General features: G+C 41.2%; 1 protein-coding gene across 2 annotated transcripts in view; it reads right to left on the bottom strand.

Annotated features, from left to right (window-relative positions):
• CDH11 (cadherin 11) overlaps window positions 1-26199 on the bottom strand; it is a 152598-nt gene that overhangs the window by 22060 nt on the left and 104339 nt on the right. For both annotated transcript variants that reach the window (XM_053906512.1, XM_053906513.1), the window contains 5 exons: window positions 21192-21486; window positions 18195-18314; window positions 15782-15949; window positions 10786-10973; window positions 4540-4793 (listed from right to left, as the gene is read on the bottom strand). In XM_053906512.1, coding sequence (XP_053762487.1) covers window positions 4540-4793; window positions 10786-10973; window positions 15782-15949; window positions 18195-18314; window positions 21192-21486 — 1025 coding nt within the window. The remainder of the gene's footprint in view (window positions 1-4539; window positions 4794-10785; window positions 10974-15781; window positions 15950-18194; window positions 18315-21191; window positions 21487-26199) is intronic.

Below are 26199 nucleotides of genomic sequence, written 5' to 3' on the forward strand. Positions count from 1 at the left end.
GTTTTAGCTTGTCTGTAAGAATTCCATGAAATTATAGATGTTAAGATATATAACCTAGTGCCTTGCATACTGTAAGCAGTACAACAAATAATAGTTGCTTTTCTTTTTTTTTTAAGTTTCTTTGAGAGAGAGAGAGAGAGAGAGAGAGAGAGAGAGAGAGAGAGAGGAACTAGTGGGGGAGGGGCAGAGAGAGAAGGAGAGACAGAGTCCCAAGCGGACTCTGTGCTGTCAGCGCAGAGCCCAATGAGGGGATCAAACTCACAAACTGCGAGATCGTGACCCGATCTCAAACCAAGTTGGAAGTTTAACCAACTGAGCCACCTAGGCGCCCCTGCTCTTCTTTTATTGTTGCTGTCACACACTGTGGACAGATCATGGAAGTTCTCCAATGTCAGTCTACAGAATATGACCTTTATCCTATAGCCAGTGAAGAATCATAGAGGGCTTTTGATCAGAGGAACAATACATGGAATCAGGCTGTCAGGGTGATTAATAAGGTAGGGTGGGCAAGATGGTCTGAGCAAGAGAGAATGGAGGAAGTGCAGAGAGATTTAGCATCCAAATGAGGTGTTGGGGACACAGGCACTGGTATAGGAGTGAGAAGGAACACAAGATTGTGTGATGAAGATAGCACCATTAGGACTCAGCTGATACTTGGAAGGCTGGGAGAGTCCCAGAGAGTTTCTAGCTTGAATGTCATGTCAGAGAGAGGGAGACATTGAGAAACACAAAAAGTCAGCTTGGCAGAAAGGAGAGAGATTAGAATTCCACCAGAGATAGGCTGCCATGTTAGGAGAGTAACAAGTCAGCTCTCCCTCAAGTTTCACAGGATCAAGGTGGTGTCAGACTTTAAGTATGTCACAGTAAGTATGAGCTCAAAAATAAGTTTAAATAAATGAGCGAGCCAGAGAAGGAAAAGGCAAGTGTGTGAAAAATCACAGCAGAGAGCAGAATAGGTGCAGAGCAGAATCAGGGAGAAAGATCAGCCCTAAGGCAGAGAATCTGGAGCCTTAACTCAATTCAGCCATGCCTGGGTAGGAATGCTCTTGATGAGAGGACAGAGAGAGAAAGATCCAGGTCAAAAGCATGCATCTCAGGGAGCTCCCACTACCTGGACAGGGATCAAACATCAGTGAAGACCCCAGGGTGGTGCTGTCGGAGGCAGGAACAGACTACTGCCAAGGAAGGTGAGAAGAGAGACTGTCTCAAAAAGGCAGCAGTGAAGAAAAGTTGTGTCTAATGCTACAGAGTCTGCAAAGCCAGATCTGCAAAATTTCCATGCAGCTAAGAGTCTGTTGGACACTATAGTGTCCTACCCACAAGTCCAAGGACACAAGTTCCCATACAGGTGAAGATAAACAATCAGGAAAACAGGTAGTGCACACAGTGCATAAAAAGCTTTGAATGTTCTATAAATTCTTTGAGGAACAGGGACTGAGCGGGTAAGGTGGGGGGTTGGTTCAAGGGCCGTACTGAGCATCTTTGGATAATTATAGACACAGAAATTGCCTACTTGCACAGAACAGCCACCACTGAAAACATGACCCAAATAACCAATCGCAGATGTGGATCCTGGAGACATGAGGCACAGAGGAAATGAGCAATTGTTCCAAGCGTTTTTACGTCATTGCTCTTCCAAAACGTTGCTAATGCGCCTAGCCAAGCCTAACTCATTTAAAACCCACACCGCAGACATTTTTGAGTAGTTTCAAAGTGTTGTTACACTGACCCTCAGTCATGACATAATGGATCTTTCTGCATAGAGAAAAGACCACACTCAAACCTTCTTGGGAAATCTTCCCATTGGTGGCTGTTTGGCTAGAGTAAGAAGCTCAAAATGGACCGAAGGCAGATCTGAACTAAAATCCAGCCTCCAGTACCCACTGGCTGTGGGACCGAAGAACTCACATCATCCCTTTGAGCCTCAGTACTTCCATCTGTTGCATCCTAAAGTAGTCAGGGCTTCAAAGGATGTCTGAGGATTAGTTTAAATAACTTAGTGCAACACATTGTCTGGGGGTGAGAAGATGTTCATTAAAGGATAATTCTCTTCCTTTCTGCTAAAAGGGATATTCAAGGATTTAAAGGCAACTAACATTTTCATTTGGGATTTCCTCCTGCCCTTTCAGCATTTTCTTTGGTGTCAATAGAAAAACTCCATTGTCCGTGGTAGTTGTTTTCACGTTCATATTTGTTTCCTATTTTCCCTCTACTTTACTGAGATTTGATTGACAAATAATATGTAATGTGGGCAACGTGGCATTTTGATATAAGTGTACCTTGTGTAATGATTACCATCGTCAAGGTAATTAACATATTCATCACCTCTCATGGTTACCATTTTGTGTCGTGTGTGATGAGAACACTTAAAATGGACTCTTAGAAAACTTCAAGTATACGTTATTAACTGTAATCACCAGGCTGTACATTAGATGCCTGGAGCTTATTTATTTTATAACTGTGAGTTGTACCGTATGACCAATATTTCCCCATTTTCCCATCCCCAGTCTTTAGAAACCACCATTCTACACTCTGTTTCTCAAAGTCTGACTTTTTTAGATTCCACTTACAGGTAATATCATGCGATTTTACTTTCTATGTCTGACTTATGTCTTTTAGCATAATGTCCTCCAAAGTCCTCCAAATTATCACAAATGATGGGATTCCCTTTTCTTTTTAAGTCTAATTTTCTTTATTCATTCACGCATTGACAAATACTGCAGTTGTTTCCATGTCTGGGTTATTGTGGATAATGCAGCAGTGAACATGGGAGTGAAAATATCTCTTCAAGACAGAGCCATTATGGAAAACAGTATAGAGGCTCTGCGAAATGCAGATGGCAGCTGGATCTTTTCTAAGGGCTACAGTTTACCAACCCCAGAACCAGGCAGACAGCCCCCCTTTGAGTGTGCCAAGGACAGCACACAGCATAAGGTGTCGCTGTGATTTTGCACAGTGAGCACTGTGAGGTGGAAACTGCATCTGATCCATGAGTCGGGTATCCCAGAAGAATTTCTAGAACAGGTGACACTGAAGTGGAAGTGGGAAAAATGAGTACCGTGTAGCAAGTTTGAAAGAAGGAGGGGCAGAGCTCCCACCTGGAGGGAGACTATGTAAAGGTGGGAAGCAGGAACATGTAAAGAGCAAGTTCTGCCTCAGGAATGGGAAGTGGCCCAGTCCAGCTGCAATGGAGAGTCTTATGCCAACAGGGAATAGATGGAAAATGAAAGAGATGAATAGGACACGGCAGCCACCGGGGTGGAGGGGTGCAAAGAAGAGCCTGCCACTAAATAAGAGAGTTGGGATTATTCTCATGGGAGCAGCAAGGGGGAAACAATTTGATCACTGATAACTCAAGTGTGGAGTATGATGTGATATTTAGATGTGCTGTTACAAATGCTCAATCTGCGGGCGCCTGGTGGCTCACTTGGGTAAGCATCTGACTTTGGCTGAGGCCAAGATCTCGCAGTTCATGAGTTCAAGTCCCACAATGGGCTCGCTGCTGACCACAGGGAGCCCACTTCGGATCCTCTGTCCCCTTCTCTGTGCCCTTCCCTCACTCATGCGCATGCCCTCTCTTTCTCTCAAAACTGAAAATAAAATATTTTTTTTAAAATGCTCAATCTGGCTAGAGAACAAAAGAAGGGTGGGTGAGAAACTGGAGGCAGGGAGACCAGGCTGAAGCAGGGAAGAAGTCCAGGTAATACAGGAAGTAACAGAGGGGCCATGGATGAATAAACACCTGCTAGGATCCGACACCTAGGCAGGTTTCAGGCAGCTGTGCCCTTCTGCCCCGTACATAGCTTGGATCTGTGACAAGCCTTCTTCTCTGACAATCTTCCTCACCTCCTCATGTCCTTCATCATCTTCATCAGCCTCACTGGTCACTAACACAGGTTGAGGAAAGGGGAAGGCAGGCTTCTGAATCATTTTTCTAGCTAGTTTTTCTAAGTCACAAAGATATCATAATAAGAAAAGCACCCCAAATTTGTGTGGCCCTCTGTTATCTCTTCCAAGTGCCCTGTAGCCATTAGACAGAGCTTGCTCTCCTGGCCTCCTGTTCACTGGCTGTGTCGCTCTGGGCAAGTCACTTTGCCTTGACCATGTCCCCTCAATTTAAGTGAAAATTCCTATAGAATAAAATTGAGAGGATACATTAGAGTATCTGCCTAACATACCTAATGGAGTAACTGGAGCATGGAAAGGTGTTCCATAAATTGTAATGACTATAATTAGTTCACAGTCCTTATCCATACTTCGCTACGGTTCCCCGAGACAAGCCTTGCTACGCATTGCACCACCGTGTACACTGGGAAGTCTGCTGCAGACAGAAATTATGTAGTTTGAACAAACTCATCCAAAAAGTAACAGACGGGAAGTAGAATTCACATCTTCCAAATCGTAGTCTTGTTTACACTGCATTGAACCTGATCATCTTGGATCCTTTTTGAAACTGAAGGATGTGCTTCCCTCAGGACTTTCCTGAAATGTCTTTCCTCTAAAATTCCTCATCCCGGGCTCTTAAATAAATGTCTGTACCTTATCGGGCTGTTGGCAGCATCGGGGTCTTTGGCGTGCACTCTCCCAACCACAGTGCCAGCCGCTGCATTTTCTTGGACTTCGTGGATATAACTTGGGGCCAAGAACATGGGGGGCTCATCAGCATCTTCCACTGCAATCTTGACCGTCACAGTGTCCTTGAAAGGCCCGTTGCTGATGAACTTCGGGTCGATGTGCACATTGGCTGCCTCTACCTTCAAGCTGTATGCTCTTTTGGTTTCAAAATCTACAGGCTGGCAAGAAAGAAGACATGATTGGCAACCGGTTCCTTGAAAGAATCATGGAGGAAAAAGACCGGATTGTTTTTCAGGGCAGAGTGAATAGTTCCTCAAAGGGAGAAAAATCAGTGTCTATTCAATATCCAATTACCTGAGCCATTTGGTCAGAAAATCAGACAAATCAACTGCTGAAATCTGGAATGTGCTTAATGGGTAATTCCAGGAGCACAATAGACACGGAAGGACCACATCATCGAAAATGAACTTCATTCTACATAACAACAATAAGGCTGTCCAAATCATTCACCAAAATCATCTAAGGAAAGAAATTAAAACACTACAAAAGCAAATATTGTAGCCCATTCTGTAAAGTTCTAAGAATCTTCATAATAAAAATACCCACTGAATTTCAGCAAAAGTATGTCTTGTTAGATGGCTGTTGTCCTCTAAACACACACACACACATACACACACACACACACACACACACACACACACACACACACACACACAGATGGGTTAATCATATTGATAGCTTAATTTTTAATTTTCTGACCCTTTCCCAAAGTCTGTGATCCTTACCAACACTGGTCCTTAAAATGACTTCAAGTGGTTTATGGGTAATTTCGGTGGATGGATTTGTTGAATGACATTAACTTACTTATTAAGTTACTTATTGATACTATTATTCCTTTTCTAATTCCTCCATTACTAAAAACATCAGGGATACATCAGTATACCTCAGTATATGCTACTTTTTAACATATATGATATGCTTCCTAATCTCCTTTTGAGAGGCACTGATTCAACTGTTGAGCTAGAATGCAATAGCATCGTTTTGTTTTGCTTGCGTTCATTTCTAGGTTATCTTCCATTTGTGGCAAGTCATATAGGCCAATGAGAATAACACTTCCTTGTTAAAAAAATGCATATATGTTTAAAAGGAGCCCCCTCAAGGGCAAAAATTATCAACAGTATAGATTTTACACAGATTCAAAAAAAAAAAATTAAGAAGTATTCGAACGACTGCAGTTCTGGAGAAATTGACGGTAAACACTCCCAGGGTCTGAATGAGATGAGACACAGTGAATCAGTCAGCAAAAGGTGAAAAGTAAAATAGTGGTCCAGCAACAAGTTCTGATGCCTCAGAAATAGAACTTTCTAATTAGCACTCCAGATGATGCTGAACGACCAAATGTTTGGAAAAAGTTGGGTCTTTTAAGGTTAGCATCTGCCTGCCATGCTGTTGTCAACTGCCTGGCAAACACTTATTGTGAATGGGCACATAGGCACAGGGTTTAGTCCTGACCTAATTCTACAAAGCTCAAAACTAAGGATGATTTCACTTTCGGGAAGGAGAAACACATTCAAAGTTTTCCCATCATCTGCCCACCCGGCTCAGGGAACACTCTTTTTCCTGAAGTAGAATCACATACAGCTGATGCACCATTCTGGGACTCAGCAGCAACCCTGTAACCCCTCTTTGGGTTACTGAGCAGCAGAAAGGGATGTTCTTTATGGGCTCCAGATATGAGATTGCTGCAATTTCTCAAACATCTCTGCAATTTTTAGACAAAAAACAACAACAACAACAACAACAACAACAACAACAACAAAACTAGAATATGATAGTTCTGAGGCCAGGTAAGGAGAAATTTTCTAATGTCGGGTAGCCTCTTGATGCTCTTAGAGCAGACCTTTTTTGAACGTGATTTAGGCATATGGGTAGGGACCCAGAGCCCTGAGCCATGTTCCCAGTGGAAAGCACTGATGACGTTGAGGCTAATAGAGTCACACTGCAGTCTGACCGATCTTTTCAGATTCCAAGCAAAACTCCCTCAAATCCTTGCCAACATTTGTCTGGAATGCCCTTTCCTAGTTCGGTGAGATTTGACCGAGTCTTCTGGCAATCCTCATTGCCTTGGGAAATCCTCAACTTTTCTCAGCTGCCTTTCTGAAGTCCCTCATCTCTCGCCCCTGCTAAGTGGGGAGCACTCCAAAGGACTCTGCTGAGTCTTGTTGACTTTTGATTCCCCACTCCCAGGGACAAGTGATCCTCTACACCAGTTTTTTGTCAGAATGGGGAGCAGGTCCAATGGATGAATAACCTTTAAGCATTTACCTACAATTTATACCTTGACTCTTTCCAAAAAAGATTTAAGGTAGTTTCCCCTGTGAACATTTATACCCATGCGATGAGTAGTTGAAATAAAGCTAAATGAAGCAACACACTACATAAACCATAAAAATCTTAATACCCCTCAGTTTACTAATCCGACCTCTGAGAATTCTCCCTGAGGGATTAATTCAACAGAAAACCCAAACAAACAACATTCAAAAATGCCTGGTGTTTGTCAGAAATAATAAAGGGTTATATCTAATCAGGGAAACATACACACAAAACACCAAATCCAACTGTGAGATTTTATTAAGGAAATAATGGTCCATCAATAGGATGGGATGTTATGTAGTCATTAAAAATGATTATGTATATTATATAACAGCATGTAAAATGTTTATGATGTGACATTAAATTAGCAAATCAGATCACTCTATGATTGCAACTGTGTCAAATGTTATATATCCATATGTATATACATGTGGACAAAAAATATAAAAAATAATCAGACATAAAAATAGTTTTATTAAAATAGGGGATATTTAAAATGCCTTCTAATGCTGCTCTCACACTGCTTTATGAGGAGTTTATTTGGTTAAGAGGGAATAGCTCAGAAACCGTGCCAGGTTCTGCAATAAATGGGTGCCCACTTGATCAACGGCATTGCGATGAACAGATTGGATTTTCCTCCCAGTCCACCAAGCCACTGACATGTTTCATTTTTATTTTGCACTGGTTCTTCCGTTAGCCACACAGAGACTGTCTGAATATCCTGAGGGCAGATTCTCTCTTATGCACCATTACACCTCTGCCGCTTACTGTGTCTGACACAGAGTCAATACTCAAGAAGTATTTATTGCTTCCCAAACTATCCAATACGTGAATGATTCTACCTCCTAAATATCTCTTGAAACCTTCACCTTCACCTCTTCTGCCTTCTTCAGTTCTTTGTAACTTCCCCCTCGGATTCTAACAACACTGTTGCAACTGGTCCCACAGCATCCATCTCAAAACTCTCAAGACTGACTTATCCAAGTTTCTTAAATGTGTCCTGTTCCCATAATCCAAGCCCTCAGCCCTTCCTCTCCTTATCTATCAGGTAAATTCCTACTTCTCTAGAAGTAAACTTTTACTCCTGTAAGAAGTCATTCATGACCCATATTCATAGATTTTATCACACTTTATTACAGTTCGTTCTCAACTGGGGAGTGATTTTGCTCGACCTCAACCTGGGGATATGAGGCAATGTCTAGAGCTATTTTTAAATCATCACAACAGGTGGGGTAGGGTAGTGCGTGTGCTTACATCTAGCAAGGAGAGGCCAGGGGTGCTACTTGACACCCTACAGTGCACAGAACAGCCCCAGACAACAAAGAAGCATCTGTCCTGAAATGTTGATAGTGCCCAGGCTGAGAAAACAAAACCTGCTCTATTTTCATTGTCTTTTCAGTTAAATGTCCTGTTAAACCGTGACCTCCTTATAGCCAAGACTCTGTCTCTTCAACTTTAGATGCCCAGCCTCTCACAAGGGGCCTGCTGGCAAATGATAAGAACGCAGTAACTCCTGGCAGAAAAATGGGTGAATGAATTAAGAAATGCATGAAAATGCTGCATTTAAGAATATTTTAAGAGACAAATATGCCCATGATCTCTCCATACTCTCTTATATTATTAAAACATATACAATGACTTCCATAGGATCCATCATTTATTCTATTAAATTCACCACCTCCCAGATTCTCTTCTTTTCCTGGTGGACATTTAGAACTCTGAACTACGAGTTCAAGCAAACATTCTTTTACAAATGAAATAACATCTTACCGTGTTCTAAGCCTAAATTTCAGGGATTTGTAGAAGATTGTTTCTTTGCCTGGAATAAACACATTGAATTGGGGGGAAATGTGCAAATTAATCATATGCAGAGAGCTCATTTGCGATGTGTGAGTTCCATGGGGTGATTTAAATGTTTCAGGATCTTAGAGACACAGTATGTGTTTATACCCTGAATACATTGAAAACAGGTGACAACCTTAGCATAACCAACTACCCAATTACTTGAACAGCAGAGGGTGGGAGGCAGGGATTGCTGATGCCAAAGCTCATATGTCTGTGTCAAGCAGAAAAGATAGTAATATTAATTAACAAGGTAAGTTGACAGCTCTGTGCTAACACACAAGTCACTCAGCTATTTCTTTACATTTTTTAATGTTTATTTTTGAGAGAGAGAGAGAGAGAGAGACAGTGTGAGTGGGGAGGGGCAGAGAGAAAGGGAGGCACAGAATCCAAAGCAGGCTCCAGGCTCTGTGCTGTCAGCACAGAGCCCAATGAGGGGCTGAAAGTCGCAAACCACAAGATCATGACCTGAGCTGAAGTCGGACACTTAACCAACTGAGACACCCAGGCATCCCACTCAGCTATTTTTCTAGAGGAAAACCAGAGGGAGTGCTTACCCCAGCCCTTCATGGCTAATGATTAGGCTGCAATGGCCACTAATTCATTGTACTAATGTTGGCTTTTCCTACTATCCAAAGTTCATCCCAACTTCCGTACTCTCTTATGAAAGAGTCACGCCCTACCCTCTCTTTGTTTTGTGTCCCCTAATATATCTCCCAAATCCAACAATGTTTCCAAGTATTATGAAAAGTCTGCTTCCTACAGCACATATCTCCCTGCTTCCCTAACTAAAAGATTCCTCCCAGGAATTTCCCCCACCCCACCCCTGCCTGCTCTCCAGCTACTGGCCTCTTTATTGATTCTTCAAATTAATTTTTTATCAGTGTTACAGTCCAATCTTTTCCATCACACCAAGGAGCTTAATATTCATGCTACAAAACGAAGTTGAAAATGAATGCTTGATTAAAACCAAGGTAATCCCATCATCCAATTCAGATTTAATGCTCCATACACTTTGATGATGGAGAGGTGTTGATTTCTCAAGTGTTAAATCGGGGCGGGGGGGCGTTTCAGAAAATATTGTAACTGTTTCTTTACTTGAAAGTGAATCCTTTCTGGATACCTTCAGAATATCTTTCTGGCCCAACTGTCCCCAAAACATCTTGAATAGGAAGCTGTTCCAGAATACCCAGGCTTGAATTTCACGTCTGTGAATTGCTACCTGTGTGATTATGACAGGGTCAAATTATTTAATCTGTCTGAGTCCCAATCTCTTCATAATTAAATTGAGGTACTATTGCCTATTGGGATAATACTATCTACTTTGTATGATTTTTCTGAAAAATAAATGTTTGTAAGAGGCTCAGGCTTCATCTAGCCTATATTTAGTATTGAGTACATTTTAGATTTTCAGAACACAACAAGGACAAACAATAAACTCTTTGCTATGAGTTAATTCTGGGACACATTTTTAGAGACAGTTCACCTGACTATGGGGGGAAGGTCCATTGTGGTTGTTTCTTAGGCTCAATTTTGAGAGAAAATCAAGCAGAGGATTGGCTCAAGTTTCCCAGAAGGCCCAGCAATGTGGTGGCCCTTGGATACTTTCACATAGGAAACGTTCTGAACAGCCTGTATTAACAGTTAGCTTGGAAGAGCCAAAGGAGGAACCCTTTCCATGTTCAGGGCTGTTTCTCTAAAACCCAGATTTATCCAGCTATCTACCTTCCATGTGGAAAGTGTGCCAAATCACACAAAAACTAACAGGCAGTCGGCCAACATCCCCCCCCAGCCCCTTTGCTAGCTCTCTCTGCAGTAACAGAAAGGGATACAGTTCTGTTATCTCCCCAGAGCTGGGAGCTCAACTGCAAAGTCAGATTAGCCCCCCATTGCCCATATTCTCCTTTCTTAACCTTCTGCTCTCCATCCCCTGCAGTGCTGCCCTGACAGAGCTGGCCGCACCGCTGACACCCCTGATTCCTCACCCGAGCTCACCTTTTTCAGTTTGACCACACCCTCCTGTGTCTCATAGTCCGTGGTGATTTCAAACAATTCCATACCGTCTCCATCAACAATATTGTAGGTGACTAAACCATTTTCTCCAATGTCTGGGTCTTTTGCCTTTACTCTTCCTACTTCCTCCCCGGGGACAGCTGCTTCTGACACAGACATCTGGTATACGCCTAGAAGAAGAAGACATCTATTTTTATTTTCCCTTTTATTTGGCAGCTGTAAGACTTTAGATTTCATTGAATCCCAATAAATTTCTCAAAGGGTTTGAAATTGAACTTTCTATTGATTGAAAACATGAAAGAAGTGAATGGCTGAGAAAGAAGATCCCACATGGCCTGCTTGTCAAAAAAATGTGTTCTACAAAGGATGATAAAACAGTATCGGGGTCCAGGGTCATGTGGTGGGGTCACCTGCCACAAGTAAGAAAGGAAAACAATGCTCAGTTACATTTCCCATCAGGAAGTGATTGAGGACCATGTATATATCTTTATACATTCAAAGAGCAAAGTCTTCTTTTCATGTCTTCAAGGTGGTCCACGAATTAATTCCAAGGCACTGCCAGTCCATGAATTAATTCCAAGGCACTGCCAGGTACCCAGAAAAACCTCCTTCTCTGTTTGAGAACCTCCCACGGCTCCATATTTTTTTAAAAAATCAAATGCAAATTTAATCCTTATCAAGGTCATGAGCCTACTAATTCTATATGTGACTCTCCTCTTACTTTGCCTCCTTCACCATTTGATCAAGCACTACCTTATCTGGAAAGGTTTCTCACAGTATGGTCTGTCCATATATATTTATTTTATATGTACTTGGAACCTAATATATGCCAGGTGCTGCTCTAGGCCCTGGAGACTCAGTAGTAAATGGACTCGTCAAGTTTCTTCCCTTAATGAGGCACACTGAAGAGGAACAAAAAAGCAAATGACATACTCTGATGTCATTGCTAGAAAGAAGGAAAATAAAGTAGGATAAGTGGTAGAGGGTAATGAGACAGTGAGTATGTGTGACTGTGTGTATGAGTGTGTGATGGAGTGTGAAGGGGATCACACCATCACTCATGTGTGAATGTGTGTCCGGGAGTGGGTATGTGGTTGTGTGGTACACATATGCACGCATGAGTGAGAGTGCCTATATGAATATGTCGTGTGTGTGTGTGAATGTATACACTTGTGTTACATGTGCTGTGTGAGAACAAGAAAGAGAGAAAACTGAGAATGATTTGGAATTGGTTGGTCAGAGAAGACATCCCTCAGAAGAAGGCATCAGAAGGGACTGAACAATCAATCACATGAATCTCTGGGGATAAAAATTACAGACAAAGCAAAGACGAAATGGCAAAAACCCTGGAGTAGGTACATGTTGAAGACATACAGAAGCCAGAAGACAAGTGTGGCTAGAGCCTTCTGGAAGAGGTGAGGGTACATAGGTAGGCTGGGGCCCATCTATGTAAAAAGGCCATTGTGGAATGGTTCTATTTGAACTTGGAGGAAGCCACTGGAAGCTTTTCCGTAGGGAAGCCAGATTTGAAATGATCTTATCTGTATTTCCACATTTTAAAAATATTCTACGGGAAACAATATGGAGAAACAAGGGTTGGGAACTTTGTCTCTTCCACTTCAAAGCTGAGTGGTTTGGGGCAAGTTACTTCAGCTCTTGTAAGTTTTAGCTTCCCCTTTCTATGGATTCCATCAGTTCCAGTATGCTGTCTATGTTTATCTGTATTATGTGGCTTTGAATGTTTTCAGGTTGGACCCATATTCAACTTTATCACGCCAGAACCTGCACAGTCAAGGACAACTGGGTGGTGTAGTCTCTGTAGATAAGCTCTGTAAATAATTACCAATTTACAGGCAGGCTTAGAGAAACCTGCTCTGAGTTGGTTTTCTCCAAATCTCATTGGAGTTCATGGCAGTGAAACTAGCATCTGCAGTATAGCAATATAACTTTACTATATGACTGCATGTGAGCAAAGGCATTAATGGCTGCATGCTAATAATCCTGTTCGGCCTTTTCCTTCTAGCATACCGAACAATTCTGCGGTGTGGATAACAGAGCATGTAGTTTCTTAGAATGCTATATGAGCCTTAAGCTTATTGGAGATGCCGAACTTTGTGCCCGATCAGGCAAAGCAGTCTTTCTTCACCTCTTTTGGGACTCCATGAGAACTGGTTACTGCCTTGTAATCCTATCTCAGTGTGTTCCTTGCATAGATTGCTGTCTTTGGATTCCTCTGAATGACTGGCGTGCCTTCCTGGGGCCATGTTTGTGTGCCTTCCTTGTTCCCTCATTTGCAAAAATTGCCATCCCTCTGACAATAAACTCCCAGGTTCCACCAGCTACTCTCCTAATCTAGTGAAGATGACATTTTCGTGGTGAAACATCCCCCACACACCCATGGATTAGTGGCACCAGCATCTTTATGATCACACATACCTTTGTCTATATATATCTATGTATCTATATAAGCAGATGTATGTTCAAGCTCTGGCTTTGCTACATTCTTTTTTATTTATTTATTTATTTTTAATTTTAATTCCAGTATAGTTAACATACAGTGTTAGTTTCACATGTACAATATAGTGATTCAACAATTCCATATATGACCCAGTGCTCATCACAAGTGTACTCCTTAATCTCTATCACCTTAATCTCCATCTCCCATCTACTCCCCCCACCTGCCCGATAACCATCAGTTTGTTCTCTATAGTTAAAAGAACAAACTCTTGTTTCTTGGTTTGTCTCTCTCTCTCTTTTTTCCCCTTTGTCTTTCTCTGACTGACTTATCTGAACTCCAATATGCTATATTGCGTAGCATTATACTCTCTAGCTCCATCCATGTCATTGCAAATGGCAAGGTTTCATTCTTTTTTTTTAATTTTTAATGTTTATTTATTTTTTGAGAGAGAGAGACAGAACATGAGCAGGGTAGAGGCAAAGAGAGAGGAAGTCACAGAATCCGAAGCAGGCTCCAGGCTCTGAGCTGTCAGCACAGAGCCTGATATGGGGCCACGAGATCATGACCTGTGCTGACATCGAAGGCTTAACTGACTGAGCCACCCAGGTGTGCCCCTTTTTCATTCTTTTTTTATGGCTGAATAATACTGCCTTATATATATATATATATATACATACCACATTTCCTTTATCCATTCATCAATCCATGGACACTTGGGCTGCTTCCATAATTTGGCTCTTATAAATAATACTCCTATAAACATAGGGGTGTATTTATCCCTTTGAATTAGTGTTTTATATTTTGGGGGTAACTACCCAGGAGTGTGATTACTGGATTGTAGGATAGTTCTATTTTTAACTTTTTGAGGAACCTCCATACTCTTTTCCAGTTAACTTCACCAGTTTGCATTCCTATCAACAGTGCATGAGGGTTCCTTTTCCTCCACATCCTCACCAACACTTTTTCTTTCTTGTATTTTTGACTTTTCCTATTATGGCCAGTATCAAGTGATATCTCATTATAGTTTTAATGTGCATTTCCTTAATGATAAATGATATTGAGCAATTTTCATCTGTAGGTCTTCTTTGGAGAAATGTCTTTTCCTGTCTCCTGCCCACTTTTTTAAAGTTTATTTATTTGTTTTGAAAGAGAGAGAGAGAGAGAGAGAGAGAGAGAGAGAGTCAGGGAGGGGCAGAGAGAGAGGGAGAGAGAGAATCCCAAGCAGTCTCTGTGGTATCAGCACAGAGCCCAACTCGGAGCTAGATCTCACAAACCATGGGATCATGACCTGAGCTGAAATCCAGTCAGAAGCTTAACTGAATGGACCACCCAGGCACCCCAGCTTCTGCCCATTTTTAACTGGATTATTATTTTGGGGGGTGGCTTTACTACATTCTATGCGCACTAACTGCACCTTTTATGAAACCTAGTTTTATCTAAAATGTAGGCTCTTGTCAAGATATCCAGTAGCAATTACTATTCATTAAATGATGGAAGTTGTTGTAATTATGATGATTAATAACCTTTCAAAATCATCTTCTTTTATTTCCTTCAGTAACCTTACCAATTTTGTAGAAGGACCACAATCCCTCATATAATAATAATGGCTAACATTTGTGACAAATTATGCCAGGTATTATAAGATTTTATACTAGCTGATTTAGTTATAACAACATTCCAATAAGACCTGTGGAAGACTGTATTCTCCAAAAATGGCCCAAGCCTTATCTCCCATCCCACATGAATTTCCTTCAACATGACTTTGACAGTCTTTCCATTGAAAGATGGGGTCTACAAGAATTCTACTTAAATTTGGACAGTCTTATGGAAATGATGCCATGTGATTTTTGAAGTTAGGTCACAATAGACAATACAGTTTCTGCTTGGTATCCTTGGGGCTCCCACTTTCAGAACCTATCCAAGCCATTCCTTGGCAAGACCCACATGGATAGAAACCAACAGCCAACATGAGCTCATCAGACATTTGAGTGAACATTCTTGGAAGTGGATCTTATGACCTCAGTCAAGCCATCCTTACTTGAAGCTATGGAAACAAAGAAAAAGCAGTCTCCTCCAAGTTTTGCCCAAATGACTGATTCATGAAAAAAATAAATTATTATTATTGTTTTAAATCACAGAGGTTTGGGGCACTCTATTTTAAAGCAACAGGTAACTTATTCAGTACTATTACATCCAGATTAGAAATTAGAACACTGACACAGAGAGAGGTTAATTAATTACTAGATCGCAGAGCCAGTATCTAGTGAAATACCTAGCAAAATAGATTTTCTGTTTCCAGAGTTGTGGAACTTTTTACATCTCCTTTCCCTCCTTCTACCTTTACTGCACCTTCAGTTTTTATGTTGCTGTTGTATTCTTTATGTTTTCATTTTTTGCATGAACGATAAAGAGACTTCATTCTTCTAGATTTCTTCGTGAAAGCTGAGCAAAGCAGAAATGGGTTGGAGAAGGGCTAGCCATGGCACCATTAAAACGTGAAAGCCAAGCCCACCTACTTACTCTGTGGAAACTTTGGTGGGTTGTCATTGACATCGGTCAGTGTGATCGTCACTTTGGTTGTCCCTGAGAGTCCACCCATGTGTCCACCCATGTCCTTGGCCTGGATCACCACGTGGTACTCCTCCTTCGCTTCCCTGTCCATGTTGGGGAGGGCTGTTCTGATGATACCTGGATCCATGAGTGGGAAACACCACACGTATTCATTGGTAACAACATTAAAACATAAAAAGTTCTAGGCACAGGGGAAGCAGAGAGGAATAAAAAAGCTCCTGCCCTCGCAGAAGAGTCACTTTGACATGATAATTAGAATGACAAGTAGCCATACCTGGAGCACCATATAGTGGTCTTTCTCAGCAAATTGTCATAATTATTCGTATAGCATCATAATCATATATGCTTTATATGTTGCATTGTAAACGCAAGTAATAAGCTTCTTAAATAAGCTTATTTAAGAATAAATAAATAAGCTTCTAAAATTCTCAGGCATAACATTTCAAGATCCTAAAGGCTGAAATATTGGAGGGCCCATTGCATGGATACCCATGACTAAACCCCCACTTTTGAATTACCGGGGGAATCTTTTGAAAGTCTATCCCAGCATTCAAATCTTGGAAATGTTTTTATGATCTAAATTAGGTTAAATGTAGGTGGCATATATTCCAAGCAATACATTAAAATGTAATTATTAAATTTTAAAGGAGTAAGCCAAACAAGTTAAAAACACACACAATGCATACACAAACATTGTTGTACTATCACCCATCACTGACCACAGGGGTAAATTAATGATTGAATTCTACATGATCCCTGGAGATTAGCACATAATTTGTATGAAAACTTGTATGCTCACTTAAATCTCTTGGGAACATGTGCAAGCTTTTCCTCTCTGTAGATATAGTAACATTTATACTGGAAATATAAAGAAAGCACCCTTGTCCCTCTCTTAGTCTGTATTTCCCAACAGCACCCTTGAACTCACTGAGTCTTGTTTTCCTTATCTGTTAAATACTTTGGTATGTTCAAAGTGGTGGTTCCTAACCATGAGTCCTTGAGAAAAAAATAAGGTTATAATTGGAGTTCCTCCATCAGTTTTCAACATCTCAAAAATCTAGATGAAATCCCACATTTATCCTTGGTTAATGTGGAAAGGCAAATGCCTTCTATGAAATCATAGCCACACAGCCCCATAGACTGTGTTCTGAAGCAAAGTGGCTACAAATAGATAATTACGTAGGTCAGTGGAAGTGATATCTAGTAAATGGGCAACTTATCTGATTGGCAGACCCTGTGTATACATATTAATATATATTTGTATTTCATACAATTTAGCTATAATAACAAATGTGGATTATTTGCAAATGTCTTTCAAATATACAGGAAAAGGCAGCAGTTTGGGGGGTGATATTATAGAATGGAACTTTCACAGTATTTCAGTGTTTATTCTAATGAAAGGACCCTAGAATAAAGTTTGGTGTAAATGAAGTGGACCATTGTGGTTTTGGTGGCTACATGTTTTCACTTTTTGGGTTTGCTGTTTGCTTTCTGTAAGAACTGTGAAGTCTTCTTTTTGGGTGACACCAATTGGGAATCTGTAAGTGCAGCGGGGGGAATGTGCCGCATCCCAAACACACCTGAGCATTATTTTTTTTTAACATTTATTTATTTTTTGAGAGACAGAGAGAGAGTGTGAGCAGGGGTGGGGCAGAGAGGAAGGGAGACACACAAACCAAAGCAGGCTCCATCCAGGCTCCGAGCTGTTGGCACAGAGCTTGACGTGGGGCTCGAACTCAGGAGCTGTGAGATCATGACTTGAGCCAAAGTCAGACGCTTAACTGACTGAGCCACCCATATGCCCCTTAAAATCATCTCTTAAAATTCAACTTAAATTACATGTTCAACTTAAATGCATGTTTCTCAAGAATTTATCTTGATGGCCTGCCTGGGTGTCTCGGTTAACCGTCTGACTTCAGCTCAGGTCATGATCTTGCAGTTTGTGGGTTCAGGCCCCGCATAGGGCTCTGTGCTGACAGCTAAGAGCCTGGAGCCTGCTTTTGATTCTGTGTCTCCCTCTCTCTCTGTACCCCGCCCCCCGCTCACGCTCTTTATTTCTCTCAAAAATAAACAAACATTAACAACAAAAAAATGTAAGATATGATTTTAAGATAAAAGTTGTATTTTAAGATTATATTTATTATTGTGACATGGTGACATAGAGGCAGAAACAATAATAAATAAGGTTCATTGGATGCTAACCATATCCAGGCACATGCAGGCACAGCGTCTAATCCTCTCAACAATCCTGTAAGGTGGCCTTTCCTGTATTTGAGAAAACTAAGACTCAAATAGGTTTACTGAGCAGGCCTGGACTTCTTATTCACAATGTGTCACAGATCCCAACAACACTGCACAGTACCTGTCTGTGCTTCTACTGAAAAGTAGGGTTGTCCTTCTAGGATGCTGTATACTAACTTCGCGCTGTTTCCATAGGTGGGATCATCTGCATCTGAAGCTGTCACCTGGATTACCGATGTCCCTTAAAAATGAAATAAATCCATTAGCAACACCCCTTCAGCTTTTTGAATTTTATTCTAGTTTATAAAGTTCCATCTTAACTTTAAAAACGGAGAAAAGCCCCATAATTGTTTAACATGCTCTCAGTTTTCAGGGGTTCAGATGTAAAGTAATCTTCCTTCCTCTCTTCCTCTTCTTCCTTCCCTCTTTCCTTCCTTAAAAAAAATTCCCATAGCTTAAAAATGAACTTTCTATATTCATAGTACATCGTGCTCTGCTTAGTAGTTAAAATAACAATATGAACATTAATGCAAAAACATTCTAAGACCCATGCAACTGAAATGTTCAGTATATCAAATAATTAAATAACAATCTTCCCAAAGAGTAAAATAAAAGATAATTAGTGATGAATTGCTTTTTGTGTAAGGACAGAGTGTATAGTCTTCCATCTGTAGCAGCGCAATAAATACATCATTTTATTGTTGCTTTGCATGTAATAAAATAGCTTCTAATACTGCATTTTAATGAATTTATGGCTATAAATATTGTACAGAATGTTGTTCCCTGATGACATGAGAATTGCATCTTCCCACCTCTAACGGGTCTAGTAGTTATTTAATAGAAACCACCCTTAAGACATCTGTGGGTCTGAAGGAAAGGAAACCAGGGAAATGAAGGAAGACGGGATTCCGTTTCTCCTAGAAAAGCCTCTGTTCTTTGATGGTCACCAGGATTTGAGGGCACAAAGCACTGAACTACAGAATGGGGGGAGATGCCCGGGAAGGGAAACGGCAATTAGAGCCTCCCTGCACCAGGTACTTTCGGGGCACGTTCCTTGTGTTCCACCAGCATCCATCCCCTCTGCTCCTCGTTTTGACAGCAATTATATTTTGAGAAACTGGATGTGAGAGGTAGGAATTTTACAATCCTATTTTGCAAAGTAGATTATTGCCAGAGTCATTAGTCTAACCCCCATCGAGCAACCAACCAAACCCAGGGTCTTTCCTTGACATTTCCAGCAGAGGGGCAAGGTCCTGGGTGGGAGGTGAGGCAGCCCGTTGACACAGCTTCTGACGACCCTTTAATTTACAACTGTCAGTGATTTTTACATGGTATAAAAGGAAATCTTGCTTTTTTTTCCTCATTACGTTTCTGTAACTCATTATTTCGTGCAAACAACTTTTCTCAAGCTCTTCCCATAGGACCAGGCACTATTCTAGGCAGTGGACATTTATGAAGGAGAATAGGCCTAGCCTGCATCATTCTGACTGAGCTAGGGAAAGCATTACATTGTTATGCTTCCTTTGTTTCTAGAACTGCACTCAGTCCATTATGACTCTTTTGTATTTTACTTAACCCTCGTCACAGTTTACATTATCCTCACTTTACAGATGACAAAATGAGAACTATGTGACAGTTCACCTGGCTCATCAGGGCCACCGCCATCTGGCTCGTCAGGGCCACTGCCATAACAGCAGCCCAGTACTGTGACACCAGGTTCGACTCTCGGAAGCCGTGATGGAAAGCCTGGGTGTTAGTCCCAAGCATCAAGGAGCTCCCAGAGGTGAGAACAATGTGAATTCTCTGGAGTGTTCTTTTTGATGGCAGGCTTTGCCTTCTGGCTCAGTTGCTCATGCTACAGTCCCCTATTTAATGCTTTAGTTTCTGTTGGATTTTTCTCATTAAAATCACTAGGCGATTACCAAAAAACTAAGGGACCGGTCACGGCCAGGGGAGACAGGCAAGAAGTGACTCAGCCCCACCTTCATAAAGTATGAGAAAAGCCCAACTTTATCTGGAGGAGGGAAAAAAAGGGGGGGGTGGTGCTTAAAAAAATCCACATCCTAGGTTCTACATGCAAAGTGGAAAGAGCTTAGGGCCCTAGGGTACCTTCTGCATCTAACTGTTTTGAACAGGTTGTTTCCCATTCTTGGTGCTTGGTTTTCTCATCTGTAAAATGGGCAGTTTGGCCCTGATGATTCTTAAGTTCATTTGCGCTCTAAAATCTCTGATTCATATAATCAGACTCATTCCCTGACCAGAGCAGCCATGATCACTGTCTGAAAGACAAACCTTTCTTAATATGAGGCATATTTCTCAAAAGACCACAAATGAATGCATTCTATAAAGCCAGACAAAAGTTGCTGCCAGGAAAAGGTGGCTCGTTGAAGAAATCCTTGAGAGAAGTATCCTTTGACAATGCAGAGTGTCTTCAGGCATGATGAAAGGACATATCCACTTCTAAATTATCCTAACAGATGGTGGCATAGTGTCCTGATTAAGTGTGTATTCTGGAGCCACTTAATAGCTCAGATGACTTTCGAGAAATTAGTCATCCTGTTCCTGGCTTGGGCTTTCCATCTGCAAAGTATGTCAAATAGGACCTACCTCACTACAAAGATGGATTATCCCAAAAAAATAAATGCAATAATGTCATGTAAGTCAATTAGTATGATGTCTACATGCAACAAATATTACGATTACTGTTCCTCATTAGACATCAGTGCACACTAGTGACTGGACTACATTGCCTCTAATCCTGCAAGACTAGAAACTATGACTCCATTTTACAGAAAGGGACACTAAGGCGAAAATGGACAGAGCTGGATCCAAGTTGCATAGCTAATGAGCGCCAGAACCAGGATTGCCTGCATCCCGTCAGGTTCTTGCCATTCTGCCACACTTACGTTTTCGAAGACTAGATATTAAAATCTCAGGTCTATTTTAAATATTTGAAACTTCAACTACACAAATAACACTTTTTTTGGTCATGTGCCGTTGAAGATGCGGTATAAATTCTGCTTCTTGATTTGGGAGAATATGGGCAGCAGCCCCCCACCCCACCCCCAACAGGGACACGAGGCCTGTAGATGGAGCAGGTCTCCCCTCATGTACGCACCCACGTTGGACCTCTCAGGCACGTTGGCATGATAGGTCTCATGCAGGAACTCGGGCGGGTTGTCATTAATGTCCTGGACCTTGACGATGAACTCCGACGGTGGCTCCAGCGGCCGGTTGGTGTCCCTGTCCACCGCCTGTGCCATGAGCGTGTACTGGGCTCTCTCTTCCCGGTCCAATGTCTTGGTGGCATGAATGTTCCCTGATTTGTCATCAATCACAAAAATGGTTCCGGCTCCTTCACCTGAGAGAATGTATTTAATGTTCCCATCACCAGAGTCAATATCGGAATGAAGCTAGGGAAAGAGAAACCAAGATTTGTAATTCCATGAGGGATGCCGTGGGGAAACAGAGTCTCATTCATACACCGTTTGCCACAGCACGCTGTCCACCCACACCCACACAGACGCCCACACACACACACACACCATTGAGAGGGAGCTGCTCTGCCCCCATTTTACAAATGAAGAAATGGAATCTTAGAGAAGACAATTGCCTTGGCCAAAGTCACACCGCTGGGAGAGGTGAAGCCAGCATTCAGACCTGAATCCTGAGTTTTTTAAATTCTAAGAGTCATACTTTCCCTCACAAATATACACACATACAAAATATATGCACATATTCACACGAGTATGCACACAAGCAAAATATATACACATATGCACATATATTAAGTTATTTTGAAAGAAACATAGATGACATAAAAATATAAAAAACAAACATTTATGCCATAAGTAAGTCTTCTCAGTTCTGATTCCCACTCCTTCAGTTTCTCTGCTCAGACACAACAGTTGTTACCAGTTTCCTGTGAATCTAAGATACGGTTTATGCATATGCTAGAATATCTGTACAGATACATAAATGCCCTCATTTGTTTTTATGCAATAAAGTGCCATAGTGCACAAATGGCACTCTGCACCTCTGTTTTCCTATAACAGTAAATTCAGGTGACCTTTTGGACTGCTACATCCACTGGATGCATGCTATCATCTCATTTTAGCTGTCTTCTTCCAAAGGACACTGAGGTTGTTTCTAGGCTTTCGTTACGATAAGCAATTTGTTGATCAGACCTTTCCATGAGACACTCTGTGAGGCACATGAGGGTCTGGGGATGTGGCCTGTCAGGAAGAAGCTCTCATTCTGATCATAGGCATAAGGTGGGTAGGACGGGTTGATAAATATGAAGCTTCTTAGACTATTGAGAGAACCTTACATATGTTCAGGTTTTCCCCCTCCTTTGACAGAGCCCAGAGAAATGACGGTACTTGCCTAACTCCACACTTCACAGGGCCAGGGCATCGTCCAGTTCTCCTGACTACCCATCCTGTGCCTGGACTCTGCTCTGTGTTTCATAACATGGGATTCACCCAAAGACCACATCTGATTTTCCTGTAACAATGAATTCCTTACCTTCCCTTGATGTCATCTCAATGTCTGAAGCTTTCATCTTAATTGAAGTACCTCTGCCCTCATTATGCCCTTTGTGAAAAGAGAGAAGCTTTGCTTTTGCCATTCTCGTAGGCTTCAAGGCTAGCCAAGTGGCTAAAAAGCCCTTGGTTCTGCCTACTATGTGAGAAAACCCAGTATCAAAAAGCTTTATTCAAATGGCATTGATAATAATATTGATTGATTAGCAATGACATTTTCATACTGATATTATTAGTAATGTCATTTAAATATTATTGTTAACACCAATTTGATTATTGTTAGGAAACCAAAGCCTGGGAGCTTGTTCAGAATCACAAAGCAAGATAGAACACAGTGCGTTTTAAAGATGTTTGTATTGGTTTCAGTTTCCCAGAAAGTATCTAATTGATTTGCAGCACCTCAGTGAAATACCAAATATTTCGGCTCAGGGGGTACCTGTAGGTACAAATCAGGAAGACCATTTTGATTTTAGTTCACAGTATTTCTCAGGAAAATTTGAAAAAATATACCTGTCTTCAGAACTTGTTATTCATAACAAGCTACATGTTGTCATGAAATGATGGTTAATACATTTCTCATGAATAAGGCAGTTTGTGAGTAAAATATGAAGCTATTTTGTGGCTTCTAAAGGATGAACAGAATTGCTCTGATCTTCATACAATTTCCACAGTGAGGGCGGGATCCCTGCCGCCATGCGGCTGGCTTTCTCCCCAACCCCCCAAACAGTTTGCTTTTGTTCGTTTTCTCTGCCTGAGACCTGGCAAAAGTTAGGGGCTCAGTCTTGTGAATGAAAAACAAGGAAATAAATGCTTATTTTAACGGGAGTGGGTTAGAAGGGAAGTTTCTCTGGGCTTTCATGAATTCCATGTGAGCTTGGCAAGTTTCTTAGGGATTAAACAGATTCTAGTTCATGATCAACCAAATCACTGCAAAAGTGTAAACTTATAGCCCTCCTTATCTTTCTCTACTTTGTTTTCGGATTTGAAAGTTAGATATAAATTCCTTCTTTTTCTCTCTCCCACAAAGATGACCTATACAACTGACAACACTATTTATTAGGTTCTACACAAAAAGCAGTTTGGGAAACCATTCCTTCCTATCAGGGGACCCAGTTGCTGAAGCATACACAGCCAATTCCTAATGCCAAAGACTGCTGGCTTCCCCCTCTGCAGGGCACAGCACGACACAGACTGTGCTTCCTGCAAGAAATCTGAAAGTCCATCGCTTGCCAAATTCTACTTTTTCAGAGCATCATAAAGCACTCAACCTTGAATGTTGTCAAATCAAAGGTCATCTAGTCTATTCCCTCTATTCATGGGGAACTATATATATAGATATCAATATCTAATCTATATCATCTATATCTATATCTATCTATAGTTAGATATATATATGTCTATATATATATCTATCTATATCTATATCTATATATAGATAAAACAGATAGATTTTATCTATAAAATAAATAGATAGATTTTGTATATATAGATATAGATATAGATATAGATATAGATATAGATATAGATATATATCTCCACATTATCTCAAAAGGAAGATCCATAGGATCCAGCCCCCCTTTTTTTTTCTTCTTCCCCTCTCCAATCGGACATCTCACACTCAATCTCAGGTACCAGGATTTCAAAGCCCATTCACTGCTTCCTCTTCTCCATGTTTTGTCCTATGATCCCTTTTAGTGGGCTTGCCAACTGCTTGTTCCACAGAGATAAAGAAATGGCTCTCCAGTTCCTGTCTCTCCTACAATCTTCCACCCTAACGAACACACCATTCTCCACTGAGAAAGTCCTTAAGGCAAAGGTTCTATATTCTCAGAAAAATTTACGCACAGCTCTCCATGGTGTTCAAGCTGCACAGCCCCTGCCATGACTGAAGTCTTGTCTTCCTGTCTGGGCACAGAGCCCATCTCCTCACGTAGGGAATTCACATGCCAATCATTTCCCCGGGTTCCCATTTCCCAAGACTACTTCTATTTTGGGTATAATCTTTCCATTTTGGGGTATACATGAATGAAACTCCTTTGGTACATCTCTTTGAAAAGGCATTTCCCCAACCCTGAACATTACTGAGATGCTACTATGAACCTCTTCCAAATAAGTCAATTACATAAATATGGATTACTGTTCTCATGTTAAAGAACAACTGAAATAACTCAATGGAATATATAAGACTCAGAAATTAGCACCCTCCAGATCTACTCTTGTACTTTTCCCCCTTCACTGGATAACTCCTACTCATTCATCTCTCAGGTTACAAGTTATTATCATGTTCTTTATACAACCTTCCTTCATCCCTCCCAAACATTACCAGGTAAAAGTATCATCACTTCTGTTGAATTTCTTCATTATTTTAGTTTTAGGTGGGGTTTTTTTTTTGTTTGTTTTTGTTTTTTCGTTAGATAAGTTTGCCTTTCTACTAGCCTCCGAACCCTTTGAGGTCAGGGACTATTTTATGCTAGTCTACCGTTTGCTTAGCTCTTTCCCTAAGCATAGTAGGTGTTTATTCTTGTGTAGATGACCACTTATCTCCTTGTAGTTAATGTCACTCTCTTCTCTGAAAGATGGTTGCATGCTTTATCATAAATGATAATGGACAATAATTTTTTTAATGTATTGTGGACTTTCTACTCTTGCACTTTTTTGGAGGGATTACACAGAGAATGCAGAGTCTGAGTACTGCTAGAACTCAATTCATCCAACTGGGTTTTGCCATCCCTAAGCTCAAGTGGATAAAATCTCATCCATTCTGAAGACACATCCATTTGTCTCATCAGATATTTACAAAGGCTTCCCCAAAACTAGGCTTAGTACCAGGACCTCGGAACACAGGACATTGGGCCAGTCCAGTGAGGGAGACTGATGAATAAATAAACATGTGTAATGCAAAAAGGCAAGCTCTCATAAAGAGTGGAGAAGGGCACCAGAGCTGGAGATAGGGTGTAGGCAGAGACATGCCTTCCGTTGGAGAATGGGCCAATAAATGATGGCTAATTAGTAGACTATTGTGCAGCTATTAAAAATGGAGTTCCATGGTATAACATTCAGTGGAAAATGTAAGTGTTCTTAACATGGATGACTATTAATTGAAAAATTAAAAAGTCTGAAAGGCTGTTTATTTTTTTTTAATGTTTAGTTTTGAGAGAGAGAGGACAGAGCATGAGCAAGGGAGGGACAGAGAGAGAGGAAGATACAGAATCCAAAGCAGGCTCCAGGCTCTGAGCTGTCAGCACAGAGCCCAATGTGGGGCTTGAATCCAGGAACAGTGAGATCATGACCTGAGCTGAAGTCAGATGTCCAACCGACCGAGCCACCCAGGCGCCCTAAGAGGCAGGCTTCAGGCTCTGAGCTGTCAGCACATAGCCCGATGTGGGGCTCAAACTCGTGAACCATGAGATCATGGCCTGAGCTGAAGTCAGATGCTTAACCGACTGAGCCGCCCAGGTACCCCTGAAAGGCTGTTTAAACATTGATTTTATGGTTTTTACTGAAGCGCCATGAGTGTTTTCCCACCTAGAAATTTTCTTTTTTGGCCATACCCTACTATTGGAACAGTGGCGAGAGAGACAA

The sequence above is a fragment of the Panthera pardus genome, unplaced genomic scaffold (assembly GCF_024362965.1).
Source record: "Panthera pardus isolate Hobbes unplaced genomic scaffold, ASM2436296v1 HiC_scaffold_19, whole genome shotgun sequence".
Classification (NCBI taxonomy): domain Eukaryota; kingdom Metazoa; phylum Chordata; class Mammalia; order Carnivora; family Felidae; genus Panthera; species Panthera pardus.